The sequence below is a fragment of the Oratosquilla oratoria genome, chromosome 5 (genome assembly GCF_046742065.1).
Source record: "Oratosquilla oratoria isolate Oo_2021 chromosome 5, ASM4674206v1, whole genome shotgun sequence".
Classification (NCBI taxonomy): Eukaryota; Metazoa; Arthropoda; class Malacostraca; order Stomatopoda; family Squillidae; genus Oratosquilla; species Oratosquilla oratoria.
Window position 1 is genome coordinate 65525684 of NC_134781.1, and position 17500 is coordinate 65543183.

Below are 17500 nucleotides of genomic sequence, written 5' to 3' on the forward strand. Positions count from 1 at the left end.
TGTGTGTGTTTGTGTGTGGTCTCGTTATTTGTGTTTTCATTATTTTTCAACCTTTCGTTTTTACATTCTAACTAGGTCAGTTATTTTTTAGTGCACTTAACTCTTATTCTATTCCGTGTTTACTTTTTAAGTCACTCACTTCCTTGTTTACTTCTTTATTTGTCTTCCATAGATCGATAGTTTCCCGCTTCCATGATTCGTTCATATTTTTCATGTCTCTCTCTACTCTATAACTCTACTGAAGAGTCTTCTTTCGTACCCACTAAATCCAGAGAAATGACCCTCATCGCCATTATGAAGTAGAAACCTTTTCGTGCCTCTCGTATAATTTTGGTCATTCCCTACTGACTCTAGTGAATCTATATCCATTCTATAGGACGGAGACCAAAATTATGCCACATAGTCAAGGATGTGTCTATCTTCAGATAGAGTTTGATAACTACATCTACACCTTTGTTTGTATCCGTACTAGCAATAAACCTTAATCCATTGTTAGTTCTATTCCTGGCGTTAATGCATTGTTTCCTGGATTTAAGGTCAGGAGTCACTAGCATCCCAAGTCTTTCTCATATTATGTTTTTCTTTAAAAAGGTGTTATCTAAGCTATACCTGCTTTCTGGGTTGTGTAAACCTATGTTTAATTCATTACACTTTGAGATAATGAAGTTCATTTGCCATTTCACCAAGCAGTTAATAGGTTAAGATCATCCTACAGTATCCCGGCGACTTCCCCTGACCTAATATGGCGTTATTCCTACTCTCAATCTATCTTTTCTTTTCCTCACTCCCATATATTTTATTCATCTTTAGTCCTCGTCTTCCACATGTTTCATCTAAACTATCTATATTGAGAGGATATGTATTAAAAAGAGAATGCTTGCTGAGGAAATTGGAAAGGACCAGAGCGAGAAGAAGGCAGAAAGTTTATGAGCATATTGTTGAAACACATCTGTGATGAATGGAGGGTTGTAGATCTTGTCAGGCTGGCTAAGGAAAGAAATGAATGGCGTTCCACGGTCACCGACGTCACTTGGCAGGCACACAGGGAGGGAGGGAGGGAGGAGAATGTAGCGTCCTATTTTTGTGTTGTCTGCAAACTTACTAATTACCGTATGAAGACAGATGAAAATCCATGTGAACAAGTTGTATAGACACGGTAAAGGAAACTTGGACTGGAGGTGAAGCTTTATTCCTGACGTTTCGTCTAACGACTTTCTCAAAGGAATGAGCATACTAGAAACATAAGGCGGGTTTATAATCTCTGTATGTTTCTAGTATGCTCATTCCTTTGAGAAAGTCGTTAGACGAAACGTCAGGAATAAAGCTTCACCTCCAGTCCAAGTTTCCTTTACCGTGTCTATAAAACTTACTAATATCACTAATAATATTATTGCCCAAGTCGTTTATATATGCATATGTATATATGTATATATATATATATATATATATATATATATATATATATTTATATAATGAACAATAAGGGACCCAAAACTGAACCCTATGGAACTCCGCTAGTAACACTCCCCCATTTGGATTTTACACCGTTAATGGTGACCCGCTGTTTTCTGTTATTAATCCATGCCCTAAAATTTAGAGCATGGATTAATAACAGAAAACAGCGGGTCACCAGCGGTGTTTGAATGATTTAGAGTCTAAATCATTCAAACACTTTTCCTCCCATGGCATGGGCTTTGACACTTTGGTAGTCTCTGATGAACGTTTTGTTAAAGTCAAGGTAAATAACATCGTAACTATTATTGTAGCCATCAATGTAAAATGATAGAATATTAGTTTCACATGACCTACCCTTGGTGAACCAATGTTGAGTCACTGATAAAATTCTGTCTCTCGATGTGAGCCCTGCTTCAATTAGCCATTACCCATAACCGGCGTCAAACTGACTGGCTTGTAACTGTGTATAGAATATTTATCACCATTTTTAAATACGGGAACAACGTTTCTCTGCCTCGAAGAAATAAGTACCAATCCAATGTCTACCGACTTTTGATACTTCCGTTAACTGGTTGCAGATTTCAAATTTACATACTTTTAGCACTTTCGGATTTTTTTCATCTAGACCCGGCTATTTTGTGGCCTTAGAGTCCATCATTATGTTTTGTTATTTCTCCCTTGCTTATGCTGATGCTATACTTCCCTCATCCCCACTAAAGATCTGGTCGCACTAAGGTACCAGAACTATTCTCTCTTTTGTAAATACTGAGAGCAAATGTTTATCAAACGCCTTGCTCATTTCCCCCCTCTGAATCTATCAAGACAGCCTCATCGGATTTAATTGGACCTACCTTTTCCTTATTTTTAGTTCTTCGGGGATGAAAGAAGCTTCCCGTTTATCTGGCAACCTTTTTCATGGTCACGTTTCGCTGAGCCAGTCTAGCCATTTCGTTATACACATTACGGCGAATGTCTCTCTTTTTCATCTTTAACATAAACTAAAGCCCTCTATTTATTCCGATCTAATTTCAGCTTACCCGCCTTTCGTTTGGAAGTACAGTACTATATAACTATTCGCTCTTATCGTTTGGAGGATATAAATTTAAGCTGAACACACAAAATCCTAGTACAAATATTATTTGTATAATTATATTAAGAACTGCACTTGAACGCACATTATCAGGATACAGTAAGTATGCGCAATATCTTGCGTAAGATAATACACGTTTCATAGCCACATAATACATTTTTCTAGCATAAATAAAAATCTATAAGTAAGGCATCTCTCGTCCTGAAGTAAAAAAACAAAAAAACGAAACAAAACGGGAGAGGTCTATTTAACCTAGCAAATTGTAATTATCTCTTACCTCATAGGGTCCTACTCGTGATTTGATAATTGTATCCTTTGTGTGCAGTGTGATCACAACCTAAATGGAACACCCCACCCCTCTTTCGGATGAAACACAGACTCATAGACAATTATGATGTACACATATTGTAATAAGAATTTATCAGTTTATTTGTGTATTTCTTTATCGCTCCTGATGTGATCGAAATAAAATCATATACGAGTGAAATATCTTTTAGTACAACGCTTAATACTAATTATTTTTTATTATATGAAACAAAAGTTCTTGCATGATGATGATAATAGTTTATTTCATATAGCGAGGTAGGTTGGTCAAAACAATGTTTCGCATACACCCCGGTGAAACTAATCAGCACAGGACGTCTGCGCAGATAAAAACAATACAGAAATGTCACTTTTGTCTAGAAAGTGGTGTGAACGGGTCCTGACACTAAATACAAAACTCACTAAGCTTGTTTTGGTGATCTTTTTATAGTAATGAAGGACAGAAGACTAGAAAGAGAGGATGAAATGTTGTTAAGATGAAATATTGAGTAATTCACAGTTTAGATAAAATTGTGCTCGCATGTAAAAGGAAAAGAGCAAGTGTGTGTGTAAATCTCGTCCCCAAATTTGTGTTTGTTTTAGTATTAGATTTCTTAATTACCTGACCATATTGCATTTAATGACCGTTTCTCCGTGGGAATAGACACTGTAATCATGGATCTCAGCAAATGGCCAACGTTTAGCCTTCTAAAACCTGAGTTTGTAGAGAAGGTGAAGATGGCCTGTGTATATGGTAAGTGATATTATCAATATATTTTTTCCCAAAGTGAAGTGCAATATGTATAAATTCAGAAACCACCCTGTAGGTTAGTTACTTATGAAAACCTATACTTCCATCAGAGTTCATGCTGGTTTGGATGAATAATATAATGTTCAATGTTGTTTTCCATTGGGATTTGCTTGTGCATGGTGACATGCCATACCTACCTCCCTCTACCCCAACAATCATACAATGTTGAGGACTGTGTCAGCAAGCCAGAATTTTGGGTAGGAAAAGCAAACAAAGCAAAATGCCATGTAGGCTTTTTTCTTTTAAAAAAAATATATGTCCTCTATATAATTCTCTTTCTTACTTGAATGAATGATTCTTGCATTCATTTCTGTTGGAAATCACTTGTTTTGTATCCCCCTCTCCTTACCCCAACAATCTGGGAGGGGATCATATTGGGAAATGGAAATTTGGGTGAAACAAGTAAAGTGAGTAATTTTGAATAAAATGGCAGAAGTATTCAAATCCTAAAAAAAATTATCAGAAAAATGCATCTTTTACCTTAATCTAACTAGTCTTAACCTAACCAGTATGTAATACCAGGAACAAAAATTGTATAGAGAGCAACAATCAAGAGAAGAAAACTGGATCATTCTCAGTGTGTCAAGGAACCTATATAATTTTACACATATTACAAGACTTATCAAAAACAAAATCATGGATAGCCTCATTGAAATCATTGTAAGGCATCATGGCTACTAATCTAGAAAGGTCATATCCTCTCGGACCAATTTAAAAGGGTACTCTACACTCGGATAGCTTACTAGACAGATAAGAACCCTCAAAACTTCTCCACAGAAAATGATTGCAATATGCAGTTCAATGAAGAGAAGTTTGAGGTCATGAGATATGGCACCAACCAAGACATTAAAGATAACACTGAACTGCACATGGAAAGAGGAATGAAAATCACACCCAAAGCCCATGTAAAATGTCTGGGTATTTATCAAGGTGATGATGCCACTTGCCACAGTGAAAAGAGCACGGGATGGCCGGCTGGGTACTAAGGACTGTCTCCTCAAGAGAGGCAAAGGTAATGCTTACCCTTTGGAAGGCACTAATTCAATCGATCCTGGACTACTGTAGCCAACTCTGGTCACCACATAAACATGGAGACATCCAGAAGCTTGAGGTTGTCCAAAGAAATTACACCAGGCACATCAGAGGGACGAAGGATCTCAACTATTGGGATCGCTTGGAAGCACTGGGACTCTACTCCCAACAAAGGAGGAAAGGTATAGGGCCATCTATACATGGAAAATTCTGGAGGGCCTTGTTCCTGACACCACGCCCTCAACAATCAAGCTGTATCACAGTGTAAGGCACGGAATGCAAGTGTGAGAAACAAACTCTCCCACCAAGAGCCTCAGAGAGGCTTAAGACCTTACTGGCATTCAGTCTAGGTCTCAAGGGTCCAAAAATATTCAACGCTCTCCCAAGAGAAGTGAGAGAGAGAACCGAATGCTTGGTGGACAGCTTCAAGCGTGTTCTGGACAGGTTTCTATGGAAGGTGCCAGACGAGCCCCCAGTGCCAGGCTATACTGCCATCAGTAGGTTGTCATCAAACACTATAACAGACCAACTGGTCCTTGTGAGGAGGGACAGCAGGACTGGCAGCAGCAGTAGATCACTACGGCTGTGAGGACTGACCTCAAAACTTCTCCAAGTAAACCAAGTAAGTAAGCAAGTATTCATTTGATACTGTGACAACTGATACAAAAGGAAACAATCAAGTTGCGTATGGGTTAAGGTCAAGGAATCGCTTCAGAAGACTTTGTGAAGTGCTCTTGAGTCGATCTAAATAATGATGCCACCTTCCAACAACATTTAAACGCTCAGATGACTTACTAGATAGTTGAGAACCCTCAAAACTTCTCCACAGAAAATGACCCATCACATCCAGACCATTTTACAAATATTTATATGATACCATGAGGCTATATAATAAGGGAAACAACCAAGCTGTGCACAGGGTCAGAAAATCACTCCAAAAGACCATGTGAAGTGCCTAGGAGTGAACCTAAGCAATAGTGCCACTTTCCAGCAACATTTAAACTGAAAGGAAAAACAAAACAAAAACCATCGAAAGAAAGATTTAAAAATGATTAATTTAAGGGAGAAAAATGTTAGGCTAACCCTGTGAGGTGTCTTAGTCCAACTCAAATTAGACCTCTGCATCCAGTTTAAGATGATCAGGAAGTCAGTTTTGGTGGTGTTTGGGAAGTAGCTAAAAGGTGTTGGTCCCTGTTTTTCACACAAGTTTGTCACTTCACTGTGAGAATTAAATAAATGAGCAGTCTGCTTGCTCCTAATTAGCTTGCAGATGACTAGTGCTCTAAAACAAAATATTGGCTTTAGCATGTCATTAAACTTGCGATTTCTTTGCAGGAAATATGGCAAATGAGGCTATTATGGTCACTAAAGATGATGATGTATATGGAGTTGGCTTTAACACAGCTGGCTGCTTAGGAGTTGGTGATCTCAACAGCACCATGGAGCCTCGCAAAATTGAACCCCTCAGTCAGAAGAAGGTAAAAGGTAAGTTATACCTGTTATACCATAGTATGGTTATGTTAATGGTCAGGTATGAGTATAGACAAAATTATGGGGTTATGAGTGTAATAACCTTTTCTGGCACTGATTACAGTAGTTCATACACATACAATAATTGATATATAAAGATGACATTATGGAAGCTATAACAAAACATGTGAACATGTTTATAGATGATGCAAAGGTCATGGAAGAATTAAGAAATGTGTATACCTACACCAAAGGGCCCTCTTTCCTATATAAGAGGGGTGGCCTAATTAAATCATATACCAACTCGTTACTCATCTCATACCCACTTTTCTTCTTTCTATCATTTCTCCTTATGGATGAAGGGGCATCCCTGTCCCCTACCTACTGCTCAGGTAAAAAACAATGCAGGAAGACAGCATCTCCATATCAGGGCCCAATAGCAAAAGCTGGTATACCCTTGCTATATCGTTCCCCCAGCACCCCAACAGAACATCTATATAAAGAGCCATATATCATTTACTCTTTGAAATTCCTTTGCTCATAAAGGAAAAAGTGATCATGTAACAAATGAATAGTATTCTAGGGCTGATTGGGTGAACTTTTGATTTTAAAAGTATGTCTGTCATTAACAAGCTCTATAAATCATTAGTTTGTCCTTATTTGGAATATGCTGGTTCTGTATGGTCACTGACTCTCATTAAAGACATTGACAGATTGGAAAAAGTACAATGGCAAGCCACAAAACTGATTCCAAACATCAGAAGTAAATCATACAAAAATCAACTAAAACATATGAATCTATTTTCCCTAAAAAAGCTTAGACTTAGGTGATTTGGTACAGGTCTTTAAGATTCTAAAGGGAATTGACATCAATAGTGATGAAATTTTTACACTGAATGTGAATCAGACAATAAATAATGGACTCAAACTGTCAGGAAGTAGATTTGATATGGAAATGGGTAGAAACAACTTTGACAGTTGTGTAGTAAATGAATGGAATAAACTTCCTGCAGAGACAGTAGTGCAATGTAGTACAGTTTGGAGTTTTAAGATTCATTTAGATAAACACTTAAAAACTATACTGTAATGCCTGTCGTTTATTTTTTATTTATTTATTATTACATATCTTTATTTTTTATTATTCATTTATTTATTATTGTAAATTATAAATATCTGTTTATCATTTATCATTATTTTAATATGTATATATTTTTTTATCCGACCTAGTTATGGACCAAAAGGTCTCATGTCGGCATGCTCTGCCTGTGTAATCCTTTGTAGATAGGGGCAATAGAGCCAAGGAGTGAACAAACATGTGCCAAAGATTAGTGGAAAGAAGAAGTTGAAACAAGAATGGTACCGTAAAAGGTGTGAGATAGTTAAAAAGCCAAAGATGTGGCTTGGAATAAATGGAGAAATAGAAAAGATATTAGAACAAAGGCAGCTTACAAACGAGCTAGAAATGAATATGCAAGAATCTGCATAGACTAGATAGATACAAAGATGAACCAAAACTTTTACAGGTTCATCAATGGGAAATTGAAACACAGGAAAGCAATCATTAAACTAATAATGGGAGGTGATATTTTTAAGGAGGCCTTTGTTTAGGCAAAAATATTGAGTGAAAGATTTCAAACTATCTTCACAGAGGATATAGGTTTCCTAGAAAGAGGGGTGACAAAGGAAAGTAGTTTTATAGAGGAGGAAGGAGAGGTAAGCAGTAATTTGGTTTTAGAAAATGTAAATGTAGGAGTTAGGGAAGAGCTCAATCTTTTATCATCTTTTATTGTTGATAGTCTCATTCTTTGTTCATTAAAAGAAGGAATAGTGCTACAGGATTGGAAAAGGGCTAATGTAGTAATAATTCACAAAGTTGGAATAAAAGGAAATTCTGTCCAATATATCTGACCAGCACACTAGTGAAATTGCTTAAAAGGATTGTGAAAGGTCAGTGGGTTAAAAATCTTGAAATAGATGAATATTTTGATAGTCTGAAAGGTCATGTGTGTCAAGCCTATGAAGTTTTTATTTGAGAGTGATTGATGTGCTCCAAGAGAGGGAGATTGATTACTGCAAGAAAGGGAGGGCTGGGTGGACTGTGTGTACCTTGATTTAGAAAATCTTTTTAATAAAGTATTACACAGTTCACTTGTGTGGAAATTGTACCACATTGAAGGATAGGAGGTAAATTATTCAAATGGATTAAATCTTTTTCTGAAGGACAGGTACATGAAGACAGTAATAAAGGATAAAGCATCAGGTTGGATGGTATTAACCAACAAAGTACTACAAGGCTCAGTGCTAGCACCTATAATGTTTTCTTATCTATGTGATTGACAATGGATGGTACAGTAAGCTATGCTAACATGTTTGTAGATGATGCAAAGATCACGAGAAAAGTGAAGAATGAGGAGGACTGTCATCTTTTACAATAAGATTTATGCACTATTTACATTGAGCCAAGAATGGAAAATTAGCAACATTACTTCTGACCCAGGGCAGTGGATAAGATACAGGGATGACCTGTCATCCAGGAGGTGCCAAAATGATAGGAAGGGTGGAGGGGAGTGGAGTGGAATGGGTGGGAATGATTTTTATGCCTTTTATTTTTTGGCTACTTCCCTTGTAAGGGGGAAAAAGCCCTTGGTATATGTATGTATATATAAAATGCAAAGTATTGGAAATGGACAAAAACTCAAAAAGACCAACTTTAAACTGTTCCTTGGAAACTGAATCCATTCTAAAGGCAGAATAGGGGAGTATTGATAAAAGACAACCTATCATTAGATGTACATATCAGTAAGGTTGTGGGGAGTACTTTGTTGATGCTGAATATTATATCGGCCTTTCACCATATGGGTGAAGAGATTATGAAAAAACTCATAAATTCTACCGTAGGAACTACCAGATCATTTATTTTACTGAATTTGTCAAAGTAAACATTGTTCAATGCAGCATGGTGGTGGTGTTAAAGCATAGTTCATATTGGTGTGCTCTAATTTTATTTTGGGTTTTCTCAGGCATTGCGTATGGTAGTGGGCCACATGTTTTAGCCTACACAGAAAATGGAGAACTGTACTCTTGGGGGCACAATGGAAATTGTCAATTAGGTAATGGCTCAACAAACCAGGGATTGACTCCATACCTAGTAACCACTCACCTGCACAACAAAAAAGTTACTAGAGTTGCAGCTGGATCACACCATTCCTTAGCTCTAACTGAAGAAGGGGAGGTAAGTGTCATCTATTGTTGTATTATTAGTGAGTGGTCTCTCATTGATGCCCTTTTTTTTTCTCTCCTTAAGTTGGTATACTTTTGACTTGGCACCCTTTTTGTTCTTGAGATTTGGTTATTTTGGATTACTATGTGTTATGTGTGGCCTTGGGCATAAATATTATAATAACAGCTCTAGCCAAGGATCATGTCACTCGTATTCTTTCACTGGTAAAGGGTAGATGTAAAGGAGACTGTGACATAGCGATTTTGCCAGATGGAAAATAATTGGTCTAATAAGATTTCATATTTACTACTCTGTGATAACCTCATCATAATTGCTTGGTAGGTCTTAGCATGGGGACAGAACAATTATGGGCAAGTGGGATCTGGCACTACAACCAATCAACCAACACCTCGGAAAGTTATAGCAAGTCTCTCCAGTCGGAGGGTCGTTGACATTGCTTGTGGTCAGACCTCATCTATGGCTGTAATGGATAATGGAGAGGTAAGGGAATGGTGAATTATGATGGTTGTATATATTTTTTTATGTTTATAAACTTGTCATATTTCCAGATTTGCTATTGTTGACTTGTTGCTATATAGTCCTGTATTAATGGATAAGATTGCTTGTGTAATTGGAATATGAAAATGTAAGAGAAGAAAATAATGAAAATTATATTTATATAAAAATCTATCTATATACCACAGGCCTTTTTCCCCCTTACAAGTGAGGTAGCCAACCAGTGCATGCACCCACCCATACCAATTTCACTCCCATCCACCACCCTTTTGTTTCCCTCTCATCACAGCTCCTTGTGGATAAAGGGTCATCCCTGTCTCCTGGCCACTGCCCAGGTCAAAAGCAATGCAGCAAAACATAGCTTATCCACAGCAGGGGAGCTATTTCATTTGTATGGTGACCCTTCTTCCTTGTCTCCTCAAGTGAAAATAGAGAAGATGAGAAATCACTTTGGGTTACATCAGTTTATATTCCATTCCCAACCATTCTTGCATTCTGCTCAACAGACCTTCCCCATTTTACTCAAAGCCCCCTTCACCCCATCCATCCATCTTATTCATGGTCTTCCCTTCAATGTCGTTCCATCCACCTCTGTTTTCCACACTCGTTTTACTAGTCTTTCTTCATTCTTTGTGTGCCCAAACCACCTTAGTGTTCTTTCGTCTATCTTCCAACTCCTTTTCCACTCCCACTTGCCTCCTTACCACCTCATTTCTTATACAGTATGAAGAGAGAAAGAGAGAGCTACAAGAATTGCACTTCTGTAGATAGAATAATTCTTTTTTACACCTACAGGTTTATGGATGGGGATACAATAGCAATGGACAATTGGGCCTTGGAAATAGTGTCAATCAACATAACCCTTGCAGAGTAGCAGCACTTGAAGGCTTGGTAATCACCAAGGTAATGTGTCTGTCTATTGTTTTGTTATAACGTTATTAAGCACAAAACAGTTTGTTAACCTTCAGATAATGATTTATTTTCAAGCTAGATGAATGTAATCCATCACCATACCTGATTTAGAACTCTCCAGAAAAACTACTGTTTTTACTCTTTCTGTCCTCTTGTTTATATCCATGGTGTTAAATACAAGTTTACTTATCTTTGTCCATTTGTCCTAAGTAACATCTCTCCTGATGTAAATATCCCTTAACGTGTTACTACTTGCTAACTTCCAAAACCAGGTATTTCATTTGCTGTGTCTTGTGACTTGAACTTGGTTTTTAATGGAGGTAGACATGAGCCATCCCTCTTGTGTCAACCTAGCCTAAACATGTCTTTGATCAGATCATTCACTTGTGAGTCGTTTCCCATAAAAGTGGGAGTGATTTCTCTAGCACTCCACAGCTCGTGTTTCCAACTTTTCTTTCAGGAAATTATGTGTTCCTCTTTTCAGCCAGCAACAGTGACACAACTGGACTTTCCATTACATCCTTGTGATTTTTTTTCAATAACCACCACATCTTCAACTTTATTTTGTTCTTATTTTTTTCCTGTCATTTCAAGACCTCTCTGAAGTTAGATGCTTCCTTCTGTTGGTTGAAAAACCAGCCTTCTTGAACCTCCATCAGTTCACCTATCTTTTCCTCATTTGTCTTGATCCTTTATTCTGTCAAAGTGTTGTTTTCCTTTTTAAGCTGCATAATTTTAACTTTTGAACAAAGGTAAACAATTTTTCATGTTCAAGCTTGCTATCCAGTTCATGAATCATAGTTCTAAAAAACAAGATTAATTTGTTCAGAAAACTGATTTCAACTAGACATCCAGAAGGGTAATAGTTGTCAAACATGAGTCCAGTACATGATCCAAGACAATGGTGAATCATACCCTCTTAGATAAGGCTTCCAGGTTACATGGAAAAGGCTGATTTATTAATTTTCTGATACTTTTCTCAGTAGAAAAAAAAAAAGTGGGAGGTGAGCCAGTTGTTGTTTGTTGATGACACTGTGCTTATGGCAGAGTCAAAGGGGGGGGGGGGTTAAGGGAGTTAGTGACAGAATTAGAGAGGGTATGCTATAGGAGAAAGTTGAAGGCAAATGTCAGTAAGAGTAAGGTGATGGGATGTACAAGGGGAGAGGATGGCAGTGAGTTGGAAGTAAGTCTTAAAGGAGAGAGGCTGGAGGAAGTGGATAGTTTTAGGTATTTGGGGTCATGTTGTGGGAAAGAGAGGAGTGGCGGTGGAAATAAATTGTATGTTGAGAGAAACAAGTAAATGCCTTGGGAGATTAAAAAGTGCTATGAGAAATAAGCATTTGGGAATGGATGCAAAGAGGAGACAATATGAAGGGGTGATTGTGCTGATGACTGTATAGGGCAGAGGCCTAGAATTTAACCTCTTCCATGCGAGGATGCCAACATAGGCGTCATGAGGCACAAGTGGATAGAAGATGTTGGCATCTTGATTATATTCATTTTGTAGCTAAAAGACCCCCATATTCTGTAAACTGGCTTGTCACATTTTCTCTAGTTATATATTCAGAGTGAAAGAGAACAAATAATAAAGCTCCAACTTTATATTTTATAACGTGAATATTGTGATGCATCACTGAATTGTTGTACATCAGTCATCTTTTGCTGTGTGTGAGAATTTGACTCTTATTGAAGAGGTTAAGAGAGGCAGAGAGGAAAAGTTTAAATGTGTTTGAGATTAAATGTCTGAGCATTATGGTAGGGGTTGCAAGGCTGGATAGAGTGAGAAGTGAAGAGATGAAGAGATAGAAAGAGAGATGGGGTGGAAAAGGAAGTGAAATATAGGGCTGATGAAAAATATTTGGTCAGTTTGGACACATGGAAATAATGAGTAAAGAAAGGTTAGTAAAAGAGGTGTGGAAGGCAGAGGTGGAGGGAGTACTTGAGGGGACAGCAGAGGATGAGATAGATAAGGTGAAAGGGATATTGAGCAAGAGAGGAATGCCTGTTGAGTAAGAAAGGGAGAAAGCAGGAGATAGGGGCGAGAGGAGAATAGCTGTGTGTAGGTGATACTGAGATGTAAGGAAGGGATAGGGAGTGGTTATGTAAATGATATTTTGACATAGCTCAAAGGGATTTTTTCCTGTCTTCTCTTTTTCTTCATGAGGGGACTGAGGGGGAGGGCATCGCCTTGCTGTGTATGTGCTATGTCTTGCTGCATTGCTTCTGATCCAGGGCAGTGGGTGGGATAGAGGTATGACATATCATCCATGAGGAGCTAAGATGAGAGGGGGGAAAGGGTGGTGGATGGGAATGGAATGGGTGGGAGTGGGTATTTGCCCTTTGACTTGGCTACCTCCCATATACAAAGGGAAAAAGCCCTTGGTTTATAGGTAAATAGACTTTTCTTAATTTACCTTAATGAAGAATTGAGTGACAAGATTGGTCATGGAAGTGTTAGCCTAACTAAACTGTTTGCTTGCCTTTGATGGATACATTTCACCCATAGTATTTACAGCATAGATGCACTTTGTTTAAGAGATGTTTCTTAAACCATAAAATGATGATTAAAAAGCGTATGGAGAGGGATGGGAGGAAAAATGTAGAGGCAATTCATAATCCATACATACAAATATAAAAAAGCCCTATCCCCCTTATAAGGTGGGTGGCCAAGTCAAAACATATATAAAAGTGATTTGATTGAGATATATTGGAAAAATCCTTTCGTCAAGTTGTCAGGTGGAGAAATGATCACATAAATTCTTGGAGACAATGTTGTGAATATAAGTAGTGGAATGCTAGAGAAATTACTTCTGAAACTATAGCAAATGACTCAGAAGTGACTAATTAGATTAAATGTGTGTTTAGACTGGCTCATTTCCATTGAAAATTAATTTTATGTTATAAGCCATTTTCTCCCCTGTCGCATTTCATTAATTTACAATGAAAAATAGTATGTGCCTGTTGCATTTCATTAATTTACAATGAAAAATAGTATGTGTGTGTGTGTATATATATATGTATGTATATATATGTATGTATATATATGTATGTATATATATGTATGTATATATATATATGTATATATATATATGTATATATATATATATATATATATAAAAATATATTAATATATATATATATATATATATATATATATATATATAAAAATGTGTGTGTGCCCATGTGTATTTTTCTTCAGATTGTATGTGGATACTCGCACACTTTAGCACTGAGTGATGAAGGAGGCCTGTGGGCATGGGGCTCCAACAGTTATGGTCAGCTTGGCACAGGTAACAAGGCAAATCAGGCAGCACCGGTCCGAGTAGCTCAGGATATTGAGCGCATTGTTGACATTGCTGCTACACATTACTGCAATCTCTCCGCTGCCATGACGCAGAGCTCAAAAGTGTACATGTGGGGCCAAAGTAGAGGTAAGTAGTCAAGATGTAGCATGATTTGGTGTACGAACTCAATAAACTAAAAATCAATGTCAAAGAAAAGAAAGGCTAAAGAGAAACAGACCATGGTTGTGATATACAGAATATTATTCTATAGTGTTTCTTTGCTCTGTCAATGGGTTTTACAGTTCATCGTATGAATGCTGCAACATTTACTTTGCCCAAATGTGAACTTAAATTTTACACCTTTTTTTACTCTGAGATTTTACTGTCTTTTATTTTGTCTCGTATGTGTATCTATTATATTACCGGGTGTAAGATTTCTTTGGATATGACCCATATGTTATCTAGATATTGTAATACTAGACAGTTACATGGATGGAAGAAAGGGTTGATAGGAGTAGGCCAGTGATAACAAGTTTGGGTGAAGAAAGTCATACCCTTCACGTCATTAATTGGTTATTGGTCAGTCCGTTGTTGCCTTGAATTTTTCTTACCTGAAAGTAGCTACTCTATGGCAATTGGCAGTGGTCTCCAAACCCTTCCATAGATGTCATTAGGAAGAAATAGTGTACTACTGTGTTGCAAATGTATATAAGTAATTTGCCAAATTGTAATATATAGGATGGGAACTTTGCCTATGGTCCTGTGTCATGTGTCTCCCATTATTAAACTGTGCTTATTTATGTTGCTTATTTGGGTGGTTGTTCTTTGAGTTTTTGAAAATGTCATTGCAGACCTCTTCCAAACATTTTTATCAAGTGTTTTTGCTATGGCCTCTTGATATTCACTCATCCCCTAATGATATATCTACTGCCATTTTTTCCCCACATTCTTAATACACTTTTCACTGCTCTAAAGAAAGTTATCATACCACCACTTCCAGGGACTAATGATGGGTGGTCCTACAAAGTGGACATCAGTGAAAACTATCTCCCTGCCACCCATCTTCAAAACCTTTGTTATACCCACACCTCTGTCTAAATGTGCATAAAAACTGCTTTCTGGACCAGGCTCAAGATCTCTATTAACTTTAACTGTATATACTCCACCATCTTACATAATTAAAACTAGTAACTGGCAACTGCTGCTCGCATCCTGTTATGATAAGTCAGTGACACAGAAACTGTCTTAAGTTAATACAGCACAGATCACTCAATACTACACTGTCCTACAATCACCACAGGCAGCAATACAAAATCTCTTCAAGTGACTTAGGAGCTGAAGCAGTGGCCACAGCCAGTTTCTTGGGGGCCACAGGTCGTACAAAAGAGGACTGAGGGAACAGATTGATTGATCTATCCTTTTCTTGCTCCTGGTATCACTTAATTCATGAAACCATCAGGGATATCTACTCATATTTGTTATAATATGCTGTGATGTATGAAAGAAAGTGGGTGGGGGATGGGGGAGGTCAGGGAGTGGTTATGTGTGAATGATATTTTGATGCATCCCAAAGGAATTTGACCCTGTCCTCTCTTTCTCTGCATGAGGGGGCAGAGAGGTGGGGGGGTCACAGATTAAATGAAGCAACCTTGCTGTGGATGTTCTGTGTCTTGCAGCATTACTTCTGACCCAGGGCAATGGGCAAGATGCAGGGATGACCCGTCATCCAGGAGGAGCCAGGAAAAGAGGGAGGGAGGGAGAGGTGGTGAATGGGAATAGAGTGGGTGGGAGTGGAATTGTGCCTTTTGATTTTAGCTACCTCCCTTGTAAGGGGGGTAAAAGCCCATGGTATATATAAGTTATAATATGACCAAGGCTGGATAGAATAAATGAAACCATGAAAGCTTTTGCTCAAGATATTAAACAAATAAAGATAATAATAATAATAATAAATTTATTTGGCAAAGAATCAATATACATGAAGTGCAGATAATGACAAGAACACATAGTTTGAAATAATACTTGCAATTGCCGAGGATAACACAAAAAAGCATGTAGACTGAATCAAAGACTTTCTTCCATAAGAGGGGTATATCAGGGTTGAACTGGCAGTATTGCTGGGAAAGAAAGGTGTAATTTTCAGATGGTGTAAGCTGAAAGAAGTGAGGATGATCCTCTCACTTAGCCACCTATATTTGTAAATAATGATGTATAGTTGGGAAAAAAATATTGTTTAATCTATTCAACCTACCTGTAACTTCTCTCTAGACTTTATTTTCTTTAATTTTGTCTACAAAATTGTATACTTTCTGATCCCCTTTACTGAACAATGTGAAATGTATCATAGTTCATGTATTTATAAGTTTGTATCTTATGTAATCTTTCCTTCAGATTTTTTAAAGTAACAACAAGTAAGCTTTATATTGTAATGTTACTGTACAGGTCATTGTGTAGTCACTCCCTTGGAAACGCCATATACAAGTTTACATGAAGTCTTTGCATACTGGGGCTGCCCAGCAGTCACCTTTGAGCCTTTCCATGTTACAATGACAACGCAATCATCCTTAGCGCAAGCTATGGCTCTGGCATTGGATGATGAGGTGAGGTTCTGAAGAGTAAGAGTTTTGATTTTATTGGTGCCTTTTTCTGAGTTCTATACTATATTTAGGGTGTAATGTGCAATAAAAGTAAATTCAGTAGAACTGTTTTGGAATGAAGTATAATTAGAGTCAGTATTATGTTCATGCAAATTTTGGTATGCATTTTATATTGCAATGTTTTACCATCAATAATTGAATATTAAAAGAACAATAGTTTACACAGAAAAGATAGAATGTTAATACTTTAAAGTCTTGATATGTTTAAATCACAGATATTATATTGTTACCATTATTTTTCAATAATACTTTAGGAACTCTAGAGGCACCCATGGACCAAATATATACACCATTCATCTATGTCAGACTAATTTCCTCCTGTAGAGGAATGTTTAGCTGCTTTTTTTTTTCTATTGCTATTCCCCTTGGCTACCCCCTGTGTAAGAGGGAAAAACCCTTGGTATGTAAATAGATAGATATTCCCCTTGAATTGATCTTTTACCATTCCTAAGTCTCCACCTATTTATTTTTCTGTGCTCTTGTGGTGGAAGATAAGAAAGTTACCATCATGTTCCCATAGATGTCATAGGTGACTAAATGGGATGGAGTGAGGGGACTGGAAACTCCCCTCAGTTTTAGTTTCTTCTGCGAATAGTGAAGGCAAAAGAGGGCCTGGGAGGAAGACTCCAAGCAGAACTGAAGTAATTGGACTTGTTTCTGGTCCTTTGGAATATAAGGGGGGTGAAAAGAAAGACTGAAGGTTTAAGATGAAGTATTTAATACAAGAATGGATAAAGTGAGAAATTTGGA

The 17500-nt window shown here is 37.4% G+C and overlaps 1 protein-coding gene across 2 annotated transcripts in view; it reads left to right on the forward strand.

Moving 5' to 3' along the window:
* The first annotated feature begins 3168 nt into the window (after nucleotides 1–3168).
* Nucleotides 3169–17500, forward strand: part of LOC143025518 (RCC1 and BTB domain-containing protein 1-like) — a 40862-nt gene continuing 26530 nt past the window's right edge. For both annotated transcript variants that reach the window (XM_076185302.1, XM_076185303.1), the window contains exons 1-7: nucleotides 3169–3602; nucleotides 6027–6176; nucleotides 9182–9393; nucleotides 9724–9882; nucleotides 10693–10800; nucleotides 14009–14240; nucleotides 16536–16693. In XM_076185302.1, coding sequence (XP_076041417.1) covers nucleotides 3524–3602; nucleotides 6027–6176; nucleotides 9182–9393; nucleotides 9724–9882; nucleotides 10693–10800; nucleotides 14009–14240; nucleotides 16536–16693 — 1098 coding nt within the window. In that variant the 5' untranslated portion in view covers nucleotides 3169–3523. The remainder of the gene's footprint in view (nucleotides 3603–6026; nucleotides 6177–9181; nucleotides 9394–9723; nucleotides 9883–10692; nucleotides 10801–14008; nucleotides 14241–16535; nucleotides 16694–17500) is intronic.